General features: G+C 40.9%; 1 protein-coding gene across 5 annotated transcripts in view; it reads left to right on the forward strand.

The window, feature by feature from the left end:
* LOC132825858 (pre-B-cell leukemia transcription factor 3) overlaps positions 1–24,313 on the forward strand; it is a 248,306-nt gene that overhangs the window by 215,333 nt on the left and 8,660 nt on the right. For 2 of the 5 annotated variants that reach the window (XM_060841429.1, XM_060841425.1), the window contains exons 6-8: positions 21,764–21,929; positions 22,477–22,589; positions 23,700–23,789. In XM_060841429.1, coding sequence (XP_060697412.1) covers positions 21,764–21,929; positions 22,477–22,589; positions 23,700–23,789 — 369 coding nt within the window. Of the gene's footprint in view, positions 1–21,763; positions 21,930–22,476; positions 22,590–23,699; positions 23,851–24,313 lie in introns of all 5 variants that reach the window. The other 3 variants (XM_060841431.1, XM_060841430.1, XM_060841428.1) reach the window with 2 other exon arrangements.

A 24,313-nucleotide genomic window follows, 5' to 3' on the forward strand; every position in this document is an offset into this window, starting at 1 on the left:
CCTGCGTGACACCACTTGTCACCAGCAACCTTTTATCCAAACTCTCTGCCTTCCGTCAGACAGCCAATCCTCAATCCATGCCAGTAGCTCACCTCGAACACCATGGGCCCTCACCTTACTCAGCAGCCTCCCATGAGACACTTTATCAAAGGCCTTTTGAAAGTCCCAATAGATAACATCCACTGAGTTTCCCTGGTCTAACCTACTTGTTACCTCTTCAAAGAATTATAACAGGTTTGTCAGGCACGACCTCCCCTTACTAAATCCATGCTGACTTGTTCTAATTCGACCCTGCACTTCCAAGAATTTAGAAGTCTCATTCTTAACGATGGATTCTACAATTTTACCTACAAACGAGGTTAGGCTAATCGGCTTATAATTTTCCATCTTTTGTCTTGATCCTTTCTTGAATAAGGGGGTGGGGGGGTTACAACAGTGATTTTCCAATCATCTGGGACTTTCCCTGAGTCCAGTGGTTTTTTTGAAAGATTACAACCAATATCTCCGCTAATTCCTCATCTACCTCCCTCAGAACTCTAGGATGTAGCCCATTCAGACCCATATCAATTTCCAGACCTTTTAGCTTATCAAGTACTTTCTCCTTTGTAATGGCCACCAAACTCAACTCTGTCCCTTGACTCTCCTTAATTGTTGGGATATTACTCATGTCTTCTACTATGAAGTATTTATTAAGTTCTTCAGCTATTTCCTTATTTCCCATCATGAGCCTTCCTGGATCAATTTTGAGCAGCCCAATTTCTACTTTTACCTCTCGTTTGTTTCTTATGTATTGACAGAAACTTCTACTATCATTTCTAATATTACTGGCTAGCTTATTTTTATATTAGATCCTCCCCTTCCTTATTTCTGTCTTTGTTATCCTGTTTGTTTTTGTAGTCTTCCCAATCTTCTGATTTCCCAGTGCTCTTGGCCACTTTATAGACTCTCTCTTTTACTGTGATACATTTCCTGAGTTCCTTCATCAGCCATGATTCCCGCCCCCTCCACTCAACCCGGGTAATCTTTATTTTCTTTGGGATGTACCTCTGTATTGTATCCTCAATTCCACCCAGAAACCGCTGCCATTGTTGCTAAATTGTCTTCCCCCACGAGGCTCTGCATCCAGTCAATTTTCGTCAGTTCCTCTCTCATACCCCTGTAATTACCTTTATTTAACTGTAACACCATTATATCCGATTTTGCCTTCTCTCTTTCGAACTGCAGACTGAACTCTACCATATTATGATCGCTGCCTCCAAAGTACACCTTTAAGATCTTTTATAAAGTCTGGCTCATTACATAGCACTAAGGCCAGAATAGCCTGCTCCCTTGTGGGCTCCATTAGAAGCTGTTCCAAAAAAGCCATCCTGTAAGCATTCCATGAATTCCCTTTCTTTGGATCCACCTGCAACATAATTCACCAGTCTATTTACATATTGAAGTCCCCCGTGATCACTGTGACCTTACCTTTGTGACATGCCCTATCTATTTCCTGGTACATCTTGCGCCTCTGATCCTGACTACTGCTGAGAGGTCTGTACATAACTCCCATTATGGGTTTTTTGCCTTTGTGGTTCCTTAACTTCATCCACACGGACTTCACATCATCTGACCCTATATCATTTAATGCCATAGATTTAATTTAATTCTTAACTAACAGGGCAACCCCGCCCCCTCTGCCCACCTCCCTGTCTTTTCGATAAGTTGTAAATCCTTGGATGTTTAACTGACAGTCCTGAACCCCCTGCAACCACATCTCAGTGATGCCTGCCACATCATAATCGTTTTCAGGTAAAGCACCTTAATGCTAATTTTCTTATCCTCATAATTTCCATCACCTCTACCTAAGTTATCCTTCCTTTTTGCTTCATTCCTAGTCTGTCTTAAACGCTGCACACATGCTAACCTGCTGCTTATTTTTCTACTTGACTCCATACTCCTTATGGCTTTCCCTCTTCCTTCCCCCGACTCACAAGTTTAAAGTCTTAGTTTTAACAAAGTCATTGAATTTATTTTCACAAGCTATTTCATTGCCTGTATATCCATGAAGTACTTCAGAGAGACACTTCTCAACAAACCTAAATAATATACATCTGACGGACAGCTAAAAGAGGTATACAAGCTCCTAGAAGTTATAGCTGGCCAGTAACATCTTGATATGCTTGACCATGCAGCAACCACTTTCGCTATCAGCAGGTTCAATAAAACATTGAAATCTTGGGTGATGTGTGTCTTGTGTCACCACGGAAATGCTTTCCATCATTTTATGATATCTGCACAGCATATTCTTCAGGAGGACGTTAGGCCAAAATGTGCAAGAAATCTAATTGTCCTTAAATACGGTACATTGCTTCACAGCGACATGTGAAGGAGAGTCACCTAAAAAACAAATATCATGGACATTCCCTCAGTGTTCTATCCATAGCATGTCAGTATGTCAACAAAATCTAAAAGATATCTGCAATGCCTCCGGTTACAGATATCAGTTAGACAATACAATGTTCAAGTTGACACACCATATGGATACCAACAGAAAAGCTGAAGGAGAAAAACAGGAGGCTGGAAGAAAATAACAAGCCAGGCAGCATCAGGAGGTGGAGAAGCTGACGGTCCTGGGTAACCCTTCTTCAGGATTGAGGGTGGGTGTAGTGGGGAGCTGCAGATAAAGGGGGTGGTGAGGTCAGGGTAGTGAAGTGAGAATAGCTGAAGGTAGGTAGAGGGTATGACCTGGTTGGTCAATGGAAGGAATGAATCTGGTTGGTAGCAGGCAGGAGTGGAAGAGTTGGGGAGGGGCTGGGAAAGGAGCTGGGGGATGGAGAAGGAGGTTATTTGAAATTGGAGAACTCCGTGTTGAGTCTTCCAGATTGTAGTGTCCAGGCGGCAGATGAGGTGTTGTTCCAGTATGCGGTTTGGTTCATTTTGGCAATGGAGGAGGCCAAGGATGGTCATGTTGGAAAGGGATTGGCAAGGGGAATTAAAATGAGTGGAGACTGGGAGTTCCGGTTAGCCCCTGCGGACCTGGCTGAGATGCTTGGCGAACCATTCCTTAAGTTTACGTTTGGTCTCCCCAATGTAAAGAAGACCACATTGGGAGTATCTGATGTAGTAAACTAGGTTGGAGGAGAGGCAAGTGAATCTCTGTCTCACCTGGAAGGACTGTTTAGGGCCCTAGATGGAGGTGAGGGGAGTGGTATACCAGCAAGTTTTGCATCTATTCCATTTGCAAGGGAAGATACTTGGTGGTTGGGGGGGTGTTGGTGGGGAGAGATGCGCAAACCAAGGACTGTCAGAAAACCTGAAGCTTTTACTTTCATCCTCGTGATATACCCTCAAAGAAATGGACAACATGCGCTAAATACCAAGATTGACGCAGGTACAATTGCAAATATTACAAGAGGTGTACTCGGGGAAATTGGCATAATGTGATGCAGTCTTCACGTAATAAGCTAACTGCAAGGGATGTTAGACCCATTGTAAGCATTATCATTATCCATCTTTAAGGTCATCAGGATGGACATATGAAAACATTTTACATCATGGAGACAGCAAGACTTTAATTCTTCTGTCCTCCCTTAACTGATGTTTTGGTACTTCTCCATGTTGAACAACAATTAGGGGAAGCACTGAGGATGGCAAGGGCACAAAATGTACTGTAGGTGATGGATTTTAATGTCCACCACGGAGAATGGCTCGGTAGCAGTACTATTGATCGAGCTAGTTGGGTCTTAAAGGACATAACTGCTAAACTGGGTCTGCGGCAGGTGGTGACGGAACCAAGAGGGAAAAATATACTTGACCTCATCCTTGCCAATTTGCTGGCTGCATCTGTCTATGACCATGTCAGTCAGAGTGATCACAGGACAGACCTTGTGGAGTCAAAGTCCCATCTTTACATTGAGAATAATGTCCATCGTGTTGTATGGCATTGTCACTGTGCTACATGGGACAGACTTTGATTAGATCTAGCGACTTGAGACTGGACATCCATGAGGCGCTGTGGGCTATCAACAGCAGCAGAATTGTATTCCAGCACAATTTGTAACCTTATGGCCTAGCATATCCCACAACCAACAATTACCTTCAAGCCAGGAGATCAACCCTGGTTCAATGGAGAGTATAGGAGGGTATGCCAGAAGCAGCACCAGGCATACCTGAAGATGAGGTGTCAATCTGGGGAAGTCACCAAAGAGGACAATTTGTATGCCAAATAGCATAAGCAGCAAGTGATAGACAGAGTTAATTGATTGCACAACCAACAAATCAGATCTAAGCTCTGCAGTCCTGCCACGTCCAGTCATGAATGGTGGTGTATAGTTAAATAACTCACTGGAGGAGGAGGAGTCTCTACAAATATTTCCATTTAAAGTCTGGTTGAAGATTTGTAGCTCGGGTGTCCGTTGTTGTGGTTCTGTTCGCCGAGCTGGAAGTTTTTGCTGCAAACGTTTCGTTCCCTGGCTAGGGAACATCATCAGTGCTATTGGAGCCTCCTGTGAAGCGCTGCTTTGATGTTTCTTCCGGTATTTATAGTGGTTTGTTCTTGCCGCTTCCGGGTGTCAGTTTCAGCTGTAGTAGTTTGTATGTGGGGTCCAGGTCGATGTGTCTGTTGATGGATGTTCTTGCCGTTTCCGGGTGTCAGTTTCAGCTTTAGTGGTTTGTATATGGGGTCCAGGTCTATGTGTCTGATAATGGAGTTTGTGGATGAATGCCATGCCTCTAGGAATTCCCTGGCTGTTCTCTGTCTGGCTTGTCCTATGATGGTAGTGCTTTCCCAGTCAAATTCATGTTCCTGGTTGTCTGAGTGTATGGCTACTAGGGATAGCTGGTCGTGTCGTTTTGTGGCTAGCTGATGTTCATGGATGCGGATTGTTAGCTGTCTTCCTGTTTGTCCTATATAGTGTTTTGTGCAGTCCTTGCATGGTATTTTGTAAACTACGTTAGTTTGGCTGGTGCTGGCTATTGGGTCCTTTGTTCTAGTGAGTTGTTGTCTGAGTGTGGAAGTTGGCTTGTGTGCTGTTATGAGTCCTAAGGGTCGCAGTAGTCTGGCTGTCAGTTCTGAGACGCTCCTGACGTATGGTAGTGTGGCTAGTCCTTTTGGTTGTGGCATGTCCTCGTTCCGTGGTCTATCTCTTAGGCATCTGGTGATAAAGTTGCGTGGCTATCCGTTTTTGGCGAATACCTTGTATAGGTGTTCCTCTTCCTCCTTTCGCAGTTCTGGTGTACTGCAGTGTGTTGTGGCTCTTTTGAATAGTGTCCTGATGCAGCTTCGTTTGTGTGTGTTGGGGTGGTTGCTTTCATAGTTTAGAACTTGGTCTGTGTGTGTTGGTTTCCTGTGTACCCTTGTGGTGAATTCTCCGTTGGGTGTTCTCTCTACTAACACGTCTAGGAATTGGAGTTGGCTATCCTTTTCCACTTCTCTCGTGAATCGTATTCCTGTGAGTGTGGCGTTGATGATTCGGTGTGTTTTTTCTATTTCTGTGTTTTTGATGATTACAAAGGTGTCATCGACGTATCTGATCCAGAGTTTGGGTTGGATTTGTGGTAGGGCTGTATGTTCTAACCTTTGCATAACTGCCTCTGCTATGAGTCCCGAGATTGGTGATCCCATGGGTGTTCCGTTGATTTGTTCGTATATCTGATTGTTGAATGTAAAGTGTGTGGTGAGCTATACAAGGTATTCGCTAAAAACGGATACCCACGCAACTTTATCACCAGATGCCTAAGAGATAGACCACGGAACGAGGACATGCCACAACCAAAAGGACTAGCCACACTACCATACGTCAGGAGCGTCTCAGAACTGACAGCCAGACTACTGCGACCCTTAGGACTCATAACAGCACACAAGCCAACTTCCACACTCAGACAACAACTCACTAGAACAAAGGACCCAATAGCCAGCACCAGCCAAACTAACGTAGTTTACAAAATACCATGCAAGGACTGCACAAAACACTATATAGGACAAACAGGAAGACAGCTAACAATCCGCATCCATGAACATCAGCTAGCCACAAAACGACACGACCAGCTATCCCTAGTAGCCATACACTCAGACAACCAGGAACATGAATTTGACTGGGAAAGCACTACCATCATAGGACAAGCCAGACAGAGAACAGCCAGGGAATTCCTAGAGGCATGGCATTCATCCACAAACTCCATTATCAGACACATAGACCTGGACCCCATATACAAACCACTAAAGCTGAAACTGACACCCGGAAACGGCAAGAACATCCATCAACAGACACATCGACCTGGACCCCACATACAAACTACTACAGCTGAAACTGACACCCGGAAGCGGCAAGAACAAACCACTATAAATACCGGAAGAAACATCAAAGCAGCGCTTCACAGGAGGCTCCAATAGCACTGATGATGTTCCCTAGCCAGGGAACGAAACGTTTGCAGCAAAAACTTCCAGCTCGGCGAACAGAACCACAACAAATATTTCCATCTTCAATAATGGAAGAGCCCAGCACATCAGTGCAAAAGATCAGGCAAAGCTTTTGCATCAACCTTCAGACAGAAGTGCTGAGTGAATGATCTATCTCAGCCTCCTCCAGTGGACCACTCAGGTTTTTTCCCCTCTTACCTTAAACTTATGGTTTTGGACTCCCCACCTAGGAAAATCATGTTCCTCATGATTTTATAAACATCTACAAGGTCACCCATCCAACCTTTGATGCTCCAGAGAAGAAAGCCACAGCCTGTTCAGACTCTCCTTTAACTCAAACCCTCAAGTCCCAGCAACATCCTTGTAAAGCTTTTTGGCACCCTGTCAAGTTTAACAACCTTGTTCCTGTCGAAGGATGACCGGAATTGTATGCAAAAAGTGACATCAACTTGAACCAAGCCAAAACATTAGAGTTCAAGATTTTCATATGAACCCATGGGCTCATGGAAAGATACTCTACCATTGTGTCCAGCAGATATCATATGATTTTGTAATGAGCAACGGTTCAAGTCTTGCACAGAAATAGGCACTTCTGAACAACATATCGCCAACCACCCATCTCACAGGATGATGACTCGAATACTGCAGATATCATGTCAGATAACAATCACACATCAAAGACAAATGGTAAACATGCATCTGCAATGGCAGATAGCATATTGCAGAGTGAAACTACACAGCCAAGTGTTAACTCTATAAGAACTATCTGTGGGGGGGGGGGGGTTCAAGGGCAGTGGTGCGGGAAGTGGAGGAGATGTGCTGGAGGGCATAGTCAACCACATGGGAAGGGAAATTGTGATCTTGGAAGAAGGAAGCTATCTGGGATTTTGTAAGGTGGAATTGGTCATCCTGGGAATGCGGCGGAGGAATTGGGAATAAGGGATAGCATTTTTACAGGAAGCAGGGTGGGAGGTGATGTGGTCTAGGTAGCTGTGGGAGTCGAAGGGCTTGTAGTAGATGTCAGTGGTTAGCCGGTCACACTGTACGTACACTAAAGCATGTCTAAATGGAGGCAATGTATCACATGCATCCTTGCACATTATATTGAAAAAAGGATTCCTATTCTTTCAAGGGAAAAGTGGTGGATGATCTACAATTGTATAGATACAACCACTGTCTGAGCTGGTATCTCTAAGTTTGATATTAAGACATCACAAGTGATATTCTGGTCAGGTTATCAATACAATGGAATCAGTTGTGTGATCAGTCAATCTGTCAAGTATAGGTAATGCACAATAACATTAGTAAGTGTAGATCACATTGAGTAAACTTGTGATGTGATAGCAATGTAAATAGTGTTGTTAGTAAACTTCACAAATCTGTTTCAACAAGAGTCGAGGGTGTGGTGCTGATAAAGCCCAGCAAGTCGGGCAGCATCCAAGGAGCAGGAGAATCAACGTTTCCGGAATAAGCCCTTCATCATGAATGAGGCTTATGGGCGAGGGAGCTGAGAGATAAATGGGAGGGGGTGGGGTTGGAAAGGAAAGTAGCTGAGAATACGATAGGTAGATGGAGGTGAGGGAGAAAGTGATAGATCAGAGAGGAGGTTGGAGCGGATAGATGGGAAAGGTGATGGACAACTCAGGAGGACGGTGCCGAGTTGGAAATCCACATTAATCCCGTGTGGTTGCAGGGTCCCAAGGCGGAATATGACGCGTTCTTCCTCCAGGCATCAGGTGGTAAGGGTTTGATGATGGAGGATGCCCAGAACCTGCATGTCCTTGACGGAGTGGGAGGGGGAGTTGAAGTATTCAGTTACGGGACTGTGGGGTTGGTTGGTGCGAGTGTCCCAGAGATGTTCTCTGAAACGATCTGCATGTAAGTGCCCTGTCTCCCCGATATGGAGGAGACCACATCGGGTGCAACGGATACAGTAGATGACGTTGGTGGAGGTACGGGTAAATTTCTGTAGGATGCGGAAGGATCCTTTGAGGTCTTGGTTGGAGGTGAGGGGAGTGGTGTGGGCGCAGGTTTTGCACTTCCTGGGGTTGCAGGGGAAGGTGCCGGGAGTGGGTGTGGTTGGTGAGGGGCATAGACCTGACAAGAGAGTCGCACGGGGAATGGTCTCTCTGGAAGGCTGATAGGAGTGGAGAGGGAAATATATCTCTGGTGGTGAGGGCCATTTTTAGGTGGTGGAAGTGGCGGAGGATGATGCAATGTATGCAGAGGGTGGGGGAGTTGGCGGGAGCAGGTCAGTCCTTGTTGCATTGGGAAGGGTGGGGTTCAAGGGTAGTGGTGTAGAAAGTGGAGGAGATGTGCTGAAAGGCATAGTCGACCGCATGGGAAGGGAAATTGTGATCTTGGAAGAAGGAAGCCATCTGGTATTTTGTAAGGTGGAATTGGTCATCCTGGGAACAGATGCGGTGGAGGAATTGGGAATATGGGATAGCATTTCTAAAGGAGGCAGAGTGGGAGGAGGTGTGGTCTAGGTAGCTGTGGAGTCTGTGGGCTTGTAGTAGATGTCAGTGGTTAGTTGGTCACTGGAGATGGAGAGGTCCAGAAAGGGTGGGAGGTGTCCAAGATGGTCCAGGTGAATTTGAAGTCGGGGTGAAAGATGTTGGTGAAGTTGATGAATTGTTCAACCTCCTCATGGGAGCACAAGGTAGCGCTGATACAGACATCGATGTAGCGGAGGAACAGGTGGGGTGGTGCCGGTGTAACTGCGGAAGATGGACTATTCCACAAACCCAACAAAGAGGCAGGCATAGCTGGGTCCCATGTGGGTGCCCATGGCTACCCCTTTTGGTTTGGAGGAGGTGGGAGGATTGGAAGGAGAAGTTGTCCAGGATGAGGACCAGTTCAGCCAGGCAGGTGAGGGTGTTGGTGGAAGGGTACTAGTTGGGGCGGTGTGAGAGGAAGAAACAGAGGGCTTTTTTTGCACCGCACTTTCGACTCTGATCTCCAGCATCTGCAGTCCTCACTTTCTACTAGCTGTTTCAACAAGAACCCAGTTTTTGTGTATATGTTATTGTAATACAATAGAATTGAGACTGTATCATACTTGCAGTGGTGTATGACCCAAGAAATCGTGTCACTGCATTTACTGTTTTGTGGATGTGTTTCACTTCAAGCGACAGCATTAACTGTGCTATCTCTTCTTAGTTTACCCTTTATATCAGCAATGTTAGACTTAACGGGCAAGAGTTTGAATCTCACCAAGGCTAGGAACATGTAGGGAGTTAGAAGTAGCCCAACCAGCTTGCCTGCATGTTCCTACCTCTGTCCCTTCTCTGGATCATTTCTGCAGAAGCTGGAAAAGCCCTGCACCATTCTTTTTGGGAACATCAATCAGTCACTTATCTGGATAGTGAGGGGCTTTCCCCAGGATTAGAGACTTTATGGGGGGAATCCTACCTGGCCTACAGCTCTCAGGAGAAAGTGAGGACTGTACATGCTGGAGATCAGAGTCAAAAAGTGTGGCACTTGCAACCACTGCAGGTCAGGCAGCATCCGAAGAGCAGGAGAATTGACGTTTCGGACATAAGCCCTTCATTAGGGATGTGGGGGAGGAGGGAAGGGAGTTGTGGGATAAATAGGATGGATGGGGCTGGGGTGAATGTAGCTTGGAAGGCGATAGGTAGATGCAGGAGGGGGGGTGATGGTGATAGGTCAGAGTAGAGGGTGGAGTGGATAGGTGGGAAGGAAGATGAATAGGTGGGATTGTTCAAGATGGCAGGGCCGAGTTGGAAGGTTGGATCTGGGATGAGATGGGGGAGGGGAGATGAGGAAACTGGATGAAATCGACATTGGTGCTATGTGGTTGGAGGGTCCCAAGGCAGACGATGAAGCATTGTTCCTCCAGGCGTTGGGTGGCTAGGATATTGGCAGTGGAGGAGGCCTTGGCGGAGTGGGAGGGGGAGTTTAAGTGGTCAGCCACAGGTGATGGGGTTGTTTGGTGCATGTGACCCAGAGATGTTCCCTGAAATGTTTCACAAGTTGGTATCCTGTCTCCCCAACGTGGAGGATACCACATCGAAAGCTGTGCAGCTCTCAGCAATTTGTGTTGGTAATGCACTCACCTGAGACCCAGGATAGTCGAGTGATCCAAACCACAGGTGACTGGTGACAGGTCTCTGAGTAAGAGCTTGGGGGTGAGGTGAGTAGGAGGGGGTTGGTGGCAAGGTCAGAAAAAATGGTACTCTGAGAGAAATAGGCCTCTCTCCTCCCAAGTCTCTGAATCATGTGCTCATTTAGCTTTGGAAGAGGCTTCCCCATACTTCCACTGACATTCTGCAAGCAACCTGACAAGATCTGCTTTTCATACTTTCTGGTGGTGAGCCTCCACATTCTGTTGGGTCCATACTAAAACGGTGAAACCTCTAAGTAAGCATGAATTGCTCACGTAAGGGCCATACTCTGCGATGGGACAGGGAGATCATCCAAGGGGCCTTCTCATCACAGACTTAATTGAAGCAAAGTCATGGTGAATCACCCAGCACCATCCTGCCCCCTATATGTCACTTGCCATGAAGCACAGCATTGGGGAGGATCTTAGATTCCTCCTTGTGTGGACTTCTGATTCCTCACTAGAGTCTGATGGTGGGGACACCTGCAGGGAATAACTTGCACATTGCCTGTAAGTCAGGAAGTGTAGCTTTTAATTTCATATTGTCATTAGTGAGTAGGGACTTCCAAGATGATGGTCGATCACCACATTGAAAAGTTCTTTGAGGCAGCTCATTTGGAAACAAGCATTTAAAGCCTACGTTTCCTTGCAAACAGTCTGTATTAACATAACAGATTTTGCTTTAAATTGCACATGCCAAAAATTAAACATCATAACGTAAATCTCGAATATAAATCAAATATGTCAGGGGCATCCGTGAAACATGATTTGTGTTTCCACTTGTGAGACTGATCATAATTCACTCGTGACTTTGTCGCTCATGAGTTACGCAGTCAGCCTCACTTGTGGACACATAAATCAGATTTTATGACTGGCCATGACACCTACTCTATTTATACCTATCAAGGTGCTTGCTAGGTGTCATGGGTATTGGGCTTGTTTCTAAACTCAGAATGATGAAATGTGTTGATCAGGTTGATACAAACTGATCCTCGACAACACTGAGGCATGCGTATCACTAATTCCAGCTCATTATATATTTAAAGCAGTGTGACTGAGGGTTAAATGGATTGTGTTTTAACTATTCATGGCTTCTGTTCTATTTTTGACATAATGATCAAGTTAACCTCTAGAGGAACTTTCAGAAGCATAATTAGAATCTGGCTTGAGGTTTGCTAATTAATTAATATTATTCCAATTGTTTCAACTAAGGTTTGAAGAAAGGTCACCCGTAAAAGATGTGCTGAAAAGATAATTTCTGCTGAGTGAATAACCTACTTTTAAATTTTATTCATTAATCTTGATGATCTTAACTTAATGGAAATATTATGTGAAATTGTGTCATGTATATAGCTGGACCCCCACCCCCAGCTAAATTTGCAAAAAGAAAATTTACCAAGGTGTTTTAACTACAGTGTGTCTCTTAATGGGTATGTGCTTTTACATACAAATTATTTGTATAAACTGAAATGCTGTTGCAAAATGTTTTTGTATCAAAACACAAGTTCTTTTAAAATTTATATTTCTCTTAAGGGAATGCCTATTAAACTCTGCACCATCTTGACAAAGTAACAGATGTACTTTACATCCTGTGGATCAACTGATCTCAGTTATTTGTTAATGAGTTCCTTAAATGAAGACTGAGATTTTGTTTAAGGAAACTTTAATCCCTGCCAGACAGGTGACACATGAATTTTTAAACAAAAACCTACATTTCTTTTTCATGCTATCAACGCTGAATAACAGTTCAAATGCCAATAGTGGGAGAGTGACCTCTATTATAGTTGATTTCATGTTAAAAGCAGTTGGTTCTCAGATGCATAATACTCACATTTGAAGAAGAAATATTTCTGTGCTAACAAATATAAAATTAAAGCAGCAATTTGGCAAATGAAGTGGGAACTTGTCGATCAGGTAAATGATCATTGTAAAGTCCCTGAGTACCATGTCATTTTAATTTGCTAGTTATGGTTAATGGCAGTTTACTTGATCGAGAGGCTTTCAAAGGTAAACTGTGTTAAGGTTGGTCCCATCCTCAGCCACCATTTCAATCAATTAGGGATTGCATTGTGAACAGTGCAATCCCTCAGCATAATATTCTCAAGGTCAATAAAAGAGAAAATCAGCCTAAATATAGAGAAAATAGATTCACCACTTTTAGATTAGTAGACACTCCCATCTACAATTAGCTTTGCAAAAGACACACAGCACCTGTCAACTGTGCTGCCCCAATCCCCACCCCAGTATAATGCACAGATATTGAATATACAATCCTCATATACACCATATAAACAAATGTACTTCTTCATCATGCTACACTTACACAAATGTATCCCTTCCTCACATACACAAAGAGTTTCTCAGGTTTCAAAACCCAGCTGGTATAACAGTGATTAGGTTGAAATAAACCAACAAACTGTTAAGATTAATGAAAAACCTGGAGTACAGACAGATCATTAGAGAACACCAATAAACATTAAAAAACAAAACACAGAACTCCCTCTGTATCACACACATTGTTTATGGCTCCCTCACTAATAGAGAAACCATAAAAGACCCTGTCGATAACGTGCTGTGTGGACGGCTCCCAAGGACAAGATGGTAGTTTTATTTACGCAATTAGAAATAGAAGCACAAAGCAAGATTGAATCTCGCAATAGGTGTATTTTTATTCTGGGTTAGCACATGAAATTAAGCCAATATAATTAAATACCAAAATTGTATGAAACATGACATATCCAAATGAGAGTGTAGAGGAATAAAAACCATTAAAAATGCTGCCATAAAATTCCCTTTCAATATTTATTTTTGTAAAAAAGCAAGGGATCTTCGATACAGCAACCAAAATGTATTCTTTTCTATGATCATGTGCATCATTAAATGTGTGTTTGAATCTTAGCAGCCAGTGCCATATGTAAAGAATCACAAGCACTTCACTCAGTTCCCTTTATTATGATCAAAGCCACCCCTTCCCATTCAATATTCTGAGTAAATATAGAATCTGGTGGCTCAAATGCAGGGGGAAAGACCTGCATCAAGAGTTGCAGCAGACTACTATATCTGCTGTGCTTTGGCTGTGGATAAACTGTCTCATCTGTTCCACAGACACTCTGCCTGTGAGGGAAAATGCTTTATGCAGAAGCAGATGAGTGTCCTGCAGGGCGACAAGAATAGTGAATATTTATATCGCAGAAGGCACTGGCACTACTGACAGAAGGCATTGGGATATAATACAAAAATGTGCCACTACACAATGGTTATGGTATAATTTGTTAACCTTTAGTTTTACATTTTATAGACAATTTACATATTCTTATTAATTCATTTCATGCTGCTCAGTCAGGCTAATATAAAAGGGCTGTTTTGTTTTTCCAGTGTACTTTTCTGTAATTAGGTTCTGTTTAAAACATTATAAAATAAACTGGGGACACAATTGCCTGGTTGTCAAAGATAGGTTATTTTTCAGTGCATTTTGGCTTCATACTGTGCATGTCTTCATGCACTGCCAGTTACTGATAGTACAGGAGGTCTTTACAGGTACAAGAATGGACCTAATATACAATAAAACCACACAACATTAAACAATGTTAACGATAAAAAAGTGACATGCACCAGGCAACAAAACCTAAACTGAAGGCAGATGTACTAGATAAGCTCATTTGACCTTTGCTCTCATGATTTATGACATCAACATTTACACTCAGCAAAGGTAGCATAATGGTTATGTTACTGGATTAGTAATTCATGAGTCCTAGATTAATAATCCAGAATGTGGTTTCAAATTCATCAACTCAATTTGAATTCAGTTTTGTAAATCTGGAGATAAATCAGTAAAAGTGATTATAAAGCTGCTGCATTGACTTTAACATCCAATTCATTAATTTGTAGCTTCAATCGTGGGAAACCAGTTGTCTGGTCTAATTTCAGTCCTGCACTAATGCCATTTGATTCTTAACAGTCACCTGAAGTGGCCAAGACAGCTGCTCTGTCATATTATTTCAAGATGTTAGTCAACTGCCAGTTGGCAACCCTTGAGACAATAAAATGCCTTTTCAGTAAAGCCCATGCCCCCCAAGAATAGTTTAGAAAAATTATAAGTTCAAATTTTTAGAAAACTAAGTGAAACAAAAGTAAATTGTGTCCGTAGTAGTTTGTACTCCATTTATTGTGGCAGAAAGAAGTTACTCCCTATTACTCAGGGAGTACTTTGTCCAAGTTGGATACACAAGAAGAACTATTCAACTTGGCTTTTCTTCAATGTAAATGACCTTTAGGCCTAAAGCAAAGATAGATGTGAAAGAAAACCGAAGCCCACTTGTTTTCCCCTTAATGGCAATGCATGGTATTCACTCAATCACAAATACAGAATTTCCTGTAATGATCAGCCAAGTCTCTGCACAGAAAAATGTCTTGAAAATGAGTTGTCTATGTACAAATGTTTGCACATACCTCTTTTCCTAGCTCCAGACAGTTTACAAATGGGAGTAGTACTCTACCAACAAAATACAAACATAACCACTACTCTTGAATGTTTTGTGGGGGTTGGGGGTTAGGTCTGTCACATCATATTTAGGTCACTACTGCCTGTAACCTAAGCAGCTTTACAAGTAAAGAATGAACATGTTAACCATTACAGAGCCACTTCCTATTTTAAAAAAAACATCTAAAAGGATTGAAACTCAAACTCCTGGATGTATATGTTGTTCATTTTCATTCATGTTTGTTTTCATTTGCACCATCAGTGCATTTTACTTGAAGTCAAAACATTATTATAAATAACAAATATTATTATAGCAAATTATTATCCAGATAATAATGTAGCCCTACTTTAAAACAAAACCTCTGACCCACAGCTTATATAACATGTGGGCCCACAGCATGCACAAATGTGCAAAGTGATTTTATTTGGAAGCTTCAGACACAGCAAGTCATTGACTGTGTTGCTGTTTATCGTGAACATTGCTAGCACAGTCCCTAGTCACTCAGTTCACAAAGTGTGCCCAGACTGAGCCTTTTTGAATTGTTCACTATCTTTTCACTTAGCTAGAAAATGTGACCAGGGAATGCCACCTGTTCCAGCAGAATGGTAGCTTTTATTAAAGAGACCTTATTTTCTTCCGGTGCTATGTTTGAGAAAGTTGCACAACAAATTTACTTTTTGTATTGTTGGAGAAGCTTACATTAAAGCAGTCCAGTTATAGATTGGGAAAACCAAGGACATCTCACATTTCTATTCAAACATTCCAAAAATTGACCTAAATGATTGGGGTTTTTTTTAATGTTACTTAACAGAAATACTTACAGTATGTCAGAAATACCTGTACTTAGTGTGTCAATAACTCAATAAAGTGAAAGAAGAGTGGTATGAGCTAGAAATAGTTATGACATTTTCATAATGTTGAAGTTTTAACATTAACATGGGATTATTAGTTCAGCACAAAAGATGGACTGGTCCTTCAAAATTGTTAAAGTTAATGGCATCTGATAAGAGACTCCAATTGGCATTCACTCCTTTGGGGTAAACATCAGGCAATGTATGGTTTATTTGTTTTGTAATGACCACTGTTAATAAATACATGCATAGATTTTACGCAAGGGTGGAATTGGGCTTGAATGTCACAAAGAAAAATAATGTTGTAGATACTGGAATTCTGAAACAATCGTAGAGCATGCAGGAAGCACTCAGTTGGACAGGCTGTACATCTATGGAGAGAAGTAACTAATCATTGTTTCAGGTACTGCCTCTCAAAAGTACCTGAAGCTATTAAAGAAGAAGTGCAGTGCCTGAAACACTAACTTTTTGCTTCTCTCCACAGATGCTGTGCCTCACTCTATTTGAGCTCAAATGTGATGTGCTCTATAACCAAATAATTTGGTGACACTCACTGTCCAGAACTGCACATGACTAACTTAAATGATGTTTAATGATGATTTTGCAATAAGAAGAGAGGAAATATTGGCATGGGAGGAAACATTCTAAGAGTTGAATGTACCTTAAACTCACTGGGAATGTAATCTCAGACAACTGTTGGTGCAAAGGACACCTTGCCATTCCTCTCTGTGGGTGGAGTGTACTTATTCCTGATCTATCAAGATCCTAATAAATCATTCTATTTTGTTTTAAATTCTACATTAACTGTTTCTGATATGTACACAAATATTTGCTCAATTAGTTCTCAAAGAGACCAATTTGGGCTCAAAATAAACTTAAATATAAAATGAAAAAACAAATAACTGCAGGTGCTGGACATCAGAAACAAAAACAGGAATTACTGGAAAAAACTCAGCAGGTTTGACAACATCTGTGGACAGAAAGCAGAATTTACGTTTCGGGTCTAGTGACCCTTCTTCAGGACTGATTGTACTGGGAAAAGATTGGGGAGGGAGAAGGTGGAGATGGAGCCCAGAGAGAGAGAAAATTGGATTAGTTGCCATTTCAACATACCATGGAGCAGCCTGGCCAATATCTCTGTCTCCAATTTGCTGCAGTGCTCCAGCGAAGCCCATGCAAGCTGGAAGAACAGCATGTCATTTTCTGCTTGGGAACCCTGCAACCTTCTGGACCCAATATTGAGTTTAACAATGATAGGGTTTGAGTACCTTCTCCCATGTCCTTACCCCCACCCCTACACACTAGGCCCTGTCATCACATGGGCAGCTACCACAACAACCCACTGTCAGCTACTAATGGTCCCCATTCCAGACTGACCTTTATCTATTTCTTTGTCGGCCCAACTGTGTTTTTCTCCCTCTCTGGGTTCCATCTCCACCTATCATTAATTTCTTCCCCCTCTCCCCCACCCCTTCTTTAGCATAAAAATCAACCTTCTCCCAGCTACAGGCAGTTCTGAAGAAGGGTCACTGGACCTGAAATGTTAATTCAGCTTTCTCTCCACAGATGTGGCCAGACCTGCTGAATTTTTCCAGCAATTTCTGTCTTTGTTTAAACCTAAAGTGTTTTGAATAAAATGGCTTTATGAGTGAAGGTCTGATCTTTACTTCTAATAATTATTAAAACTTAAAGTGCAAACTCTGTAACCAAATTGTCTTGGGCTTAAAGAAATTATAATCTTCTATTGCTTCATTTACATTTTAATGTATAAAACAAATCTTTGGAGCATCATTTTGTGAAGTCAATATGCTTTTAAGGCAGTACCTTGTGCAAGTGGAGTTTTGAGATTTTAACAACAAAGTAACTGAAGCTAACAACAATATTACTAGCCCCTAATCAAATTGTTTGTACCTTTGTAGTTAAAATTCAGGTTAATAGCACAAGAATACATCAAATGCTCCAATTCTGCAATACTCTATCTAGAGAGAATCATTGTACTATGTCATCTTGGTTACAGATATGCCATTATTATTATGTATCCATCTTCCTATCAGATACAGCCCATAGAATTTTGGATCTTATCTGCTTTTACGCTTTAAAAATGTACTATCATTGACGCCCAAGCCTGATGAATGTTTTGAAGCAGAAATGGGCAGACATCAGTATAATATTACAATTACCTTGGGAGTAGCAGTAAAAACCTGAGCTCTTACACGCAAGCTGATAGGGCTTCCTCTATCCTGACAGTTTATTGATTGTATGATTTCTACTTATCATATTCTTCCAGACAAATGCAGGCTGGTTAAAAGAGTATTTGTTCTCCTGAAATTTATTTGAAAAAAGGGTTTTTTAAATTTGTGTGGATCTAGCTCCTTTTGCATTTCTGAGGGAAAGAATGAAGTGATTGTCTTTTCTTCCTTTGCTCCAATTAAACCTTGCTTGTTAGTTAACCTGAAGGTAAACTCATCAAACAACCAATGTCAAGGAAACACTGCCCACAGTGGTTTGTATGAGTGGTCATTAATTTTAATTGCCTTGATATTAAAGATTAAGAAGCACAGAGTCGAGAGTGCTGTTGAGAATCTGATGTCGTGCAAAATCTCTCCTCATATTTTAGATGGGTGCTAAAGATATAAAATTTTAGTACACAGCCTAGAATTTATTACATTTAGTGAATGGTTGCTGGTTTTTTTAATCTGTGTGCATCTGTGAATATTTGCTCTATATTGATACTTCAGTTATTAAATAGTCAGGAACTGTTTACCACAATAATTATGATGGATTTGCAAATGTATCATTGTGCTGTTATAGATAGTGTGGTTTATTTCCCAGTAATCTACTGTTGACAATGCCCAGTAGTATGTGATGTAGCACTGAAGGTGAATTGTATATTGTAATAGATGTGGTCATAACACTTTTAAAAACATGCAAGATCTTTACAAATTATCTTAAAATAAAGATTTTCAAGCAGAATGCACTACTAAATGATGGGTTACATTCTTCCCTGTTGCAGAAGCTGTGTTTAATTGACACATACCGCTGCTTTAACCTTATCAGGTGGGATGCCTGCCATATCAGGAAGGAAGATAAAATCGGATGAGAGCTATCCTCAAATTAATCTCATGGAATTCCTAGGGCAGTAGTTAGATGCTGATTTTGGGGGTAGGAATAGAGCGAAATAAACATGAATTTCCTCACTACAGCACTGATTCTTGGGCATTTTTCTGGAGTTTGGGCCAGCCATGGAACGTCTATCCATCTACAAGTAGCTAATAGCTGTTAATTTAATTAAGAAGCCAATTAAAGCCATTTCCCAGTTGGCCTGTGGACTGTCCTGATTGCTGAGAGCCCAGCAGATGCCTCAAAGCAACCACCCAACGGCAGACTGGAAACCAGCACTCCAGAATCACTTCACCTCAGTCCTCCCAAATGCAGCCACCACATCTACCTGACCAAATACAGACATAAGCTACCTGGGGCATCTGTGGCCATTTCATTATTTCACCTTTAGTGTTTTTAAAATAAGATGCTGAGAAACGCTTCATAACAGAGGCCTGTTTTGCTTCCTTGACTATAATTGCAGGCTATAGCTCCTTCATTGAAGGAGAACCTTGTTGTTTTTTTTAATTTTATGAAACCATACAAAATAAAAACAGTTGACAATAAACAAAAAGCGGCAGTTCACAAAAACCCACAATTTACAGGGTAAGGGGCAGCAAGGCCAAACCCCAAACTCCACCATGCATGGAGAACGTTATATTGGTTTAGGCACTTAGCCACGATCCTGAATTGGATAATTAATGCACCCTCTGACCACTAATTGGTAAATCCTACAAAAAAACAAAATCACTGTTCGATAACTGTTCTTAACAGTTTTTGGTTGAAACTGCATTTGATTTCATTCCCCAGTAGAAAGTCTCTGCTCTTGGTTTCAGATTTTGACAGGTGCTGTTTGAGCTTTGGAATGATGACTTTTGCTTCAGGTAACCCAGAAGGGCAGAATGCGCAGGAGCGGCTGTAGTGATAAGAGGAGAAGCAGAAATTATAAAATAAAGAATACTGTGCTGCAGTTTTTCACATCAGTTTATTTTAGATGGCTGTTCACATTTATTGTGAGCCACTTCATTTTGACTACAAAATTGTCTATTGTTCTAACATCAAACTAAATTGTGAAAAACGTGGTGAACTACTGGGCAGAATAATATTAAAATATGTGGAGGAGTAGTGTAGGACAAGAACCTGCATCATTTATTGGTGTAATAGTCATTCCTTCTCTCATGTGAATATTATTGTTGAGTCATCCATCAAAATTAATCTGTACAGCAAAACTTCAGCTGCAGTGGTGACGGTTAGATTCTTAACAGAAAAGTAAATGAACAAAGCACCAGAATCTGAATGATGGAATTGTTCTCAGTTAAAAAGTAGTTGGAGTTAAATTATTACGGAAGGTTTCAGGCTTTGCCTGAGTTTACGGTATCTTCTGTTGTTTTTCTCTCCAAATCACTTTAATTTCCTGTGATAGTGCATTGTTTTACCATGTTTGCATGAAGTTCCTTTGAGCAGTCTTCTGATTCAGTTAACCCACTTAAATTATTATAAATAGGTTAATGACTGCATTAAAATAGCATATGGAATTTTAGGTGAATCTGTTAATTAGTGTATTACCAGATAAAATTAAACCACTTTGCCATACTTTGTGCTGTGAAGGATTAGACATTTTTCTCTGTTATTTGCACAGCTAAACCATTTGTACTTGTACCATTAAGATATAAATGTAGACAACATTTAAAAAAAGCTCCCCAGTCTTTCCAACAGTGCCAGATCAACAGCTCACCTTTAGTAGTAATATTAGAGATGTTTCTTCAACAATACACTCACCAGAAAGATATTAATTTTTACATTTATAGAGACTAAATATTGAAAATCACACATGGGTAACAAAGTAACTAGCACACGAGTATGGGTTAAGATCTGTACCCAATCTTTCATTCACCTGGAGTTTCTGAAACATTCAGCCTTAACACTAGTACTTTATAATGTCATCTGATTGGGTCACTGCTCTCTGACTCATTCCCAGGTACTTGTTGTGCTTATTTTCATGAATAATCTGAGTGTTAGTAAAATGGAATGATAATATATTAACATGAATGACATTGGTTTGGGATACAGAAAATTTCAGTTGCTACCTAGTTACCATATTTTGACCCTTGAAAATAAAATGCTGCTTCATCTCAACGTTGCCCTTGTTGGCCACAGTACAACTGATTACTAACCAATTTATAAGGATCCCTGCACAGGTTAATGCACAAAGATTAGCCTTGGCAACACAGATCCTGATTCTAATATGTTCAAAGGGAGAACACAAAACACCAGCTCATTTAATATTGATTTACATCACTCTATTCATATTCATCCGACTGAACATGATTTAAATTCTACTGTTGCCAGGTTGTTCCAGACCAGAAACATAGAACAATAGAATTTCCAGGCCTTCTCATCTTACCACTTACTTCTTAGAGAGAAGAATGCACTTTGTAACTAGCTCAGTAACCATTTTTGATTGGCGGGTGGCATTTAATGCATCAATAATTACTTCTTTATTATTAATGTTTTGGTTTCTTTGGATTTTTTTCAAATGTAATCACATCAGTAAATTTGAAAACACACATTGTGGTAGATGTGTAATCCCCTGAGTGTCTGTTCTGCCAAAAGACAGACAGAATCATGTCATGCTCTAATCCCTAATAATATACAACCTAGCCCTGATTATTACTTAATTAGTCAAAATACTGACTGGAAAGTTGGAAATTGTGCATTTGATGGACCCAGACATGACACTTAGAAATAATAATATAGTTGATTTCTTGGCAGTGTCTTTTGATGTTTTCTATCCTCCTTTCCCAAGGTGTCAAACTGGTTTGGCAACAAACGGATCAGGTACAAGAAGAACATCGGAAAGTTCCAAGAAGAAGCCAACCTATATGCTGCAAAAACCGCTGTAAATGCTGCACATGCTGTGGCAGCTGCTGTCCAAAACAGCCAAGCAAACTCTCCGACTACACCCACCTCCGGTAAGTGGAAAGGTTCCTTCTTATAGTGCACAAATTGTTGCTATTATGTTTTCCCATGAAGTAGCATAATTTTATCAGAACAAAAATTTCAATTTCTTTCAAGTAAGCTGTTAAAATTATGTTACTTACACTAAATGGTACCATGATTTCCATGTTTAAGTCCCACCTCTGATTGTGTTTAAGATTTGGATTAAAAGTTCTTGAAGTGATTCTGAAAACAATAATTTGCTATTTCCTGATAAGGTAAGTTCCATGGTGTCTCCTTGGAGTATTTCCCACTCTAAAACCGGTGAGCATTATTTCAGAATTCACTGGTTCAAACTTTGCAGGTTGTTATTTGACAGAACAGAGTTTTTTTTAAAGACATTCCTCATTCTGTAAAGAGTCTGCACAGTTTTCTTAATGCTTTTCATGTGGTGGAAAGGCTACTGTTTCTTTTCTCTTTGCTTCCTTATTTCTGTTTCTCTCGTGTGCTCTTTCTTTTGAGAACTTTGGGGAGAGATTTAAAGCCCTCTGTGATTCAGGTGCCTGACTCTTTCCTTTCCAGGTTCTTCTGGTTCTTTTAACCTACCAAATTCTGGGGACATGTTCATGAACATGCAGAATCTGAATGGGGATTCTTACCAAGGGTCCCAAGTCGGAGCCAATGTGCAATCACAGGTAGGAAGAATGCCCAATATTAGGGCCTAGGTAGCAGGGTATGGCTTAGAAATTAAAACTGCCTTACTCTGACCTATAGCCCAGTAAATATTCTGTACCTAAAGTACAGATTAATTAAATTATCCATTCCACTGCTTTGATATTTATCATTATTGTTTTGAGTCCGTTATTTGTGATGTTCCATGTCTGATTTTAAAACTATGTGAATGCAGTCGGCTCTGGCTTGAGCAATTAAGGGTGGGATGGGTGAAAAGTTGGAGAATTTGATGATTGGTGTAAGCTTTTGCCATATTCATTCACAACTTTCTTCTCATTTTTTCATGCCTTATGTTTTTTGAAACCTGTTTCTTTCTTTCACAATAAGAATTATTCATTCTTGAAGATTGAAGACTATGTCTGTCAAAGTTTCACATATTAATGGAGGCACTGGGGTGAGGGTGGAGAACCACACTCACCAAATAAATTAAACTAGTTTTGCTAAAAGGTATTGAGCCTTCCCCCCTCCCCCAACTCCCCCTTCCAGCAGTTTTAGTAGAGAGAAAGGCTGCCTTGAAAATATAGAATTAAGTATTAAGTTTAACTCTTAATGACCTGTTTAAGTAAATTATTTAAGGTGAGTACTGTACTAGCTTTGTGCAGTGACTTGGTTAACATTTATCAAAGTGGTGGGCTGTATTACAAGAAAACAGTGTAGTTTTTCACTGTTTGTCATTCTCAATGTGGTCATTTGTGTAAAAAGTGTCAGTAAATGACTGCACTGTGTTAAAAGTGATCCATTAAATTGATACTGACAGACAGCATGCTGACTGGTTGTAGAAAGCCTTTGCCTGTAATTTATTTATTGGATGCAAAATAAAATTAACGGAACCCTATGGCAGAAATTGCAGAATTCAGTACACAATCTAAGCTTAGCCTGACATCTTTATAAAACAAATGTTAACACAATGGACAATGGGTTAAAATTATTTAAAATGGAATAACATATCCTAATGCGATGAAGGTAGTATCGCAAGCTTACACATCTCAATCTACTAGATAATTTCCTGTTAGAGAAAGACAGCTCTGTTGCATTAAGTCTGACATGTTTCTTTTTGTTTGCTCTTGCTTCAGGTGGATTCCCTGCGTCATGTTATCAATCAGACGGGCGGATACAGTGATGGTCTTGGAGGGAATTCACTGTACAGTCCACACAGTTTGAGCGTAAGGAACACTTTTATTTCTGTGTCCGTAGAAGAAAAAGAAAAGCTAAAGCCCTGCCAGTGTAAGCCATTATAGTTTCTTAATTCAGCTTTTGATGGCAGAGAGGGTTACATTATCCAGAATGAGCAAAGCGCCGCTAAATTCCTTAATGTAAAAATTTGAAGATGATGTGAGAATATTAGCTCTGTTGCCTAACACAAGAAAATATACAGTTGAAAAAGCTTTTGTTCTTTCAATTTAAGATCAGTGTAAAGTACTACAGTGTTGCATGTATCATTGGCCAAAAACTGTCATTGAAAGATGGAGTGTAAAACTGTCCTTGCCTGCAGCATTTTAGGGTCTTGAATTTTATCTTTGTTGATGAGCTTTAACAAGGTGTATAATAGTGCAGGGTTTGGTATTGAAATTGAGACTTATTGTTTTCTTAAATGGAAAGCTTATAATTTGGTGGAAGCTATCTTCTTCAAATTTTATTAGATTTGGACACGGTAGGGATCAGAAGCTAAATTTACTCAACTAATTCA

Source organism: Hemiscyllium ocellatum, chromosome 21 (genome assembly GCF_020745735.1).
Source record: "Hemiscyllium ocellatum isolate sHemOce1 chromosome 21, sHemOce1.pat.X.cur, whole genome shotgun sequence".
Classification (NCBI taxonomy): Eukaryota; Metazoa; Chordata; class Chondrichthyes; order Orectolobiformes; family Hemiscylliidae; genus Hemiscyllium; species Hemiscyllium ocellatum.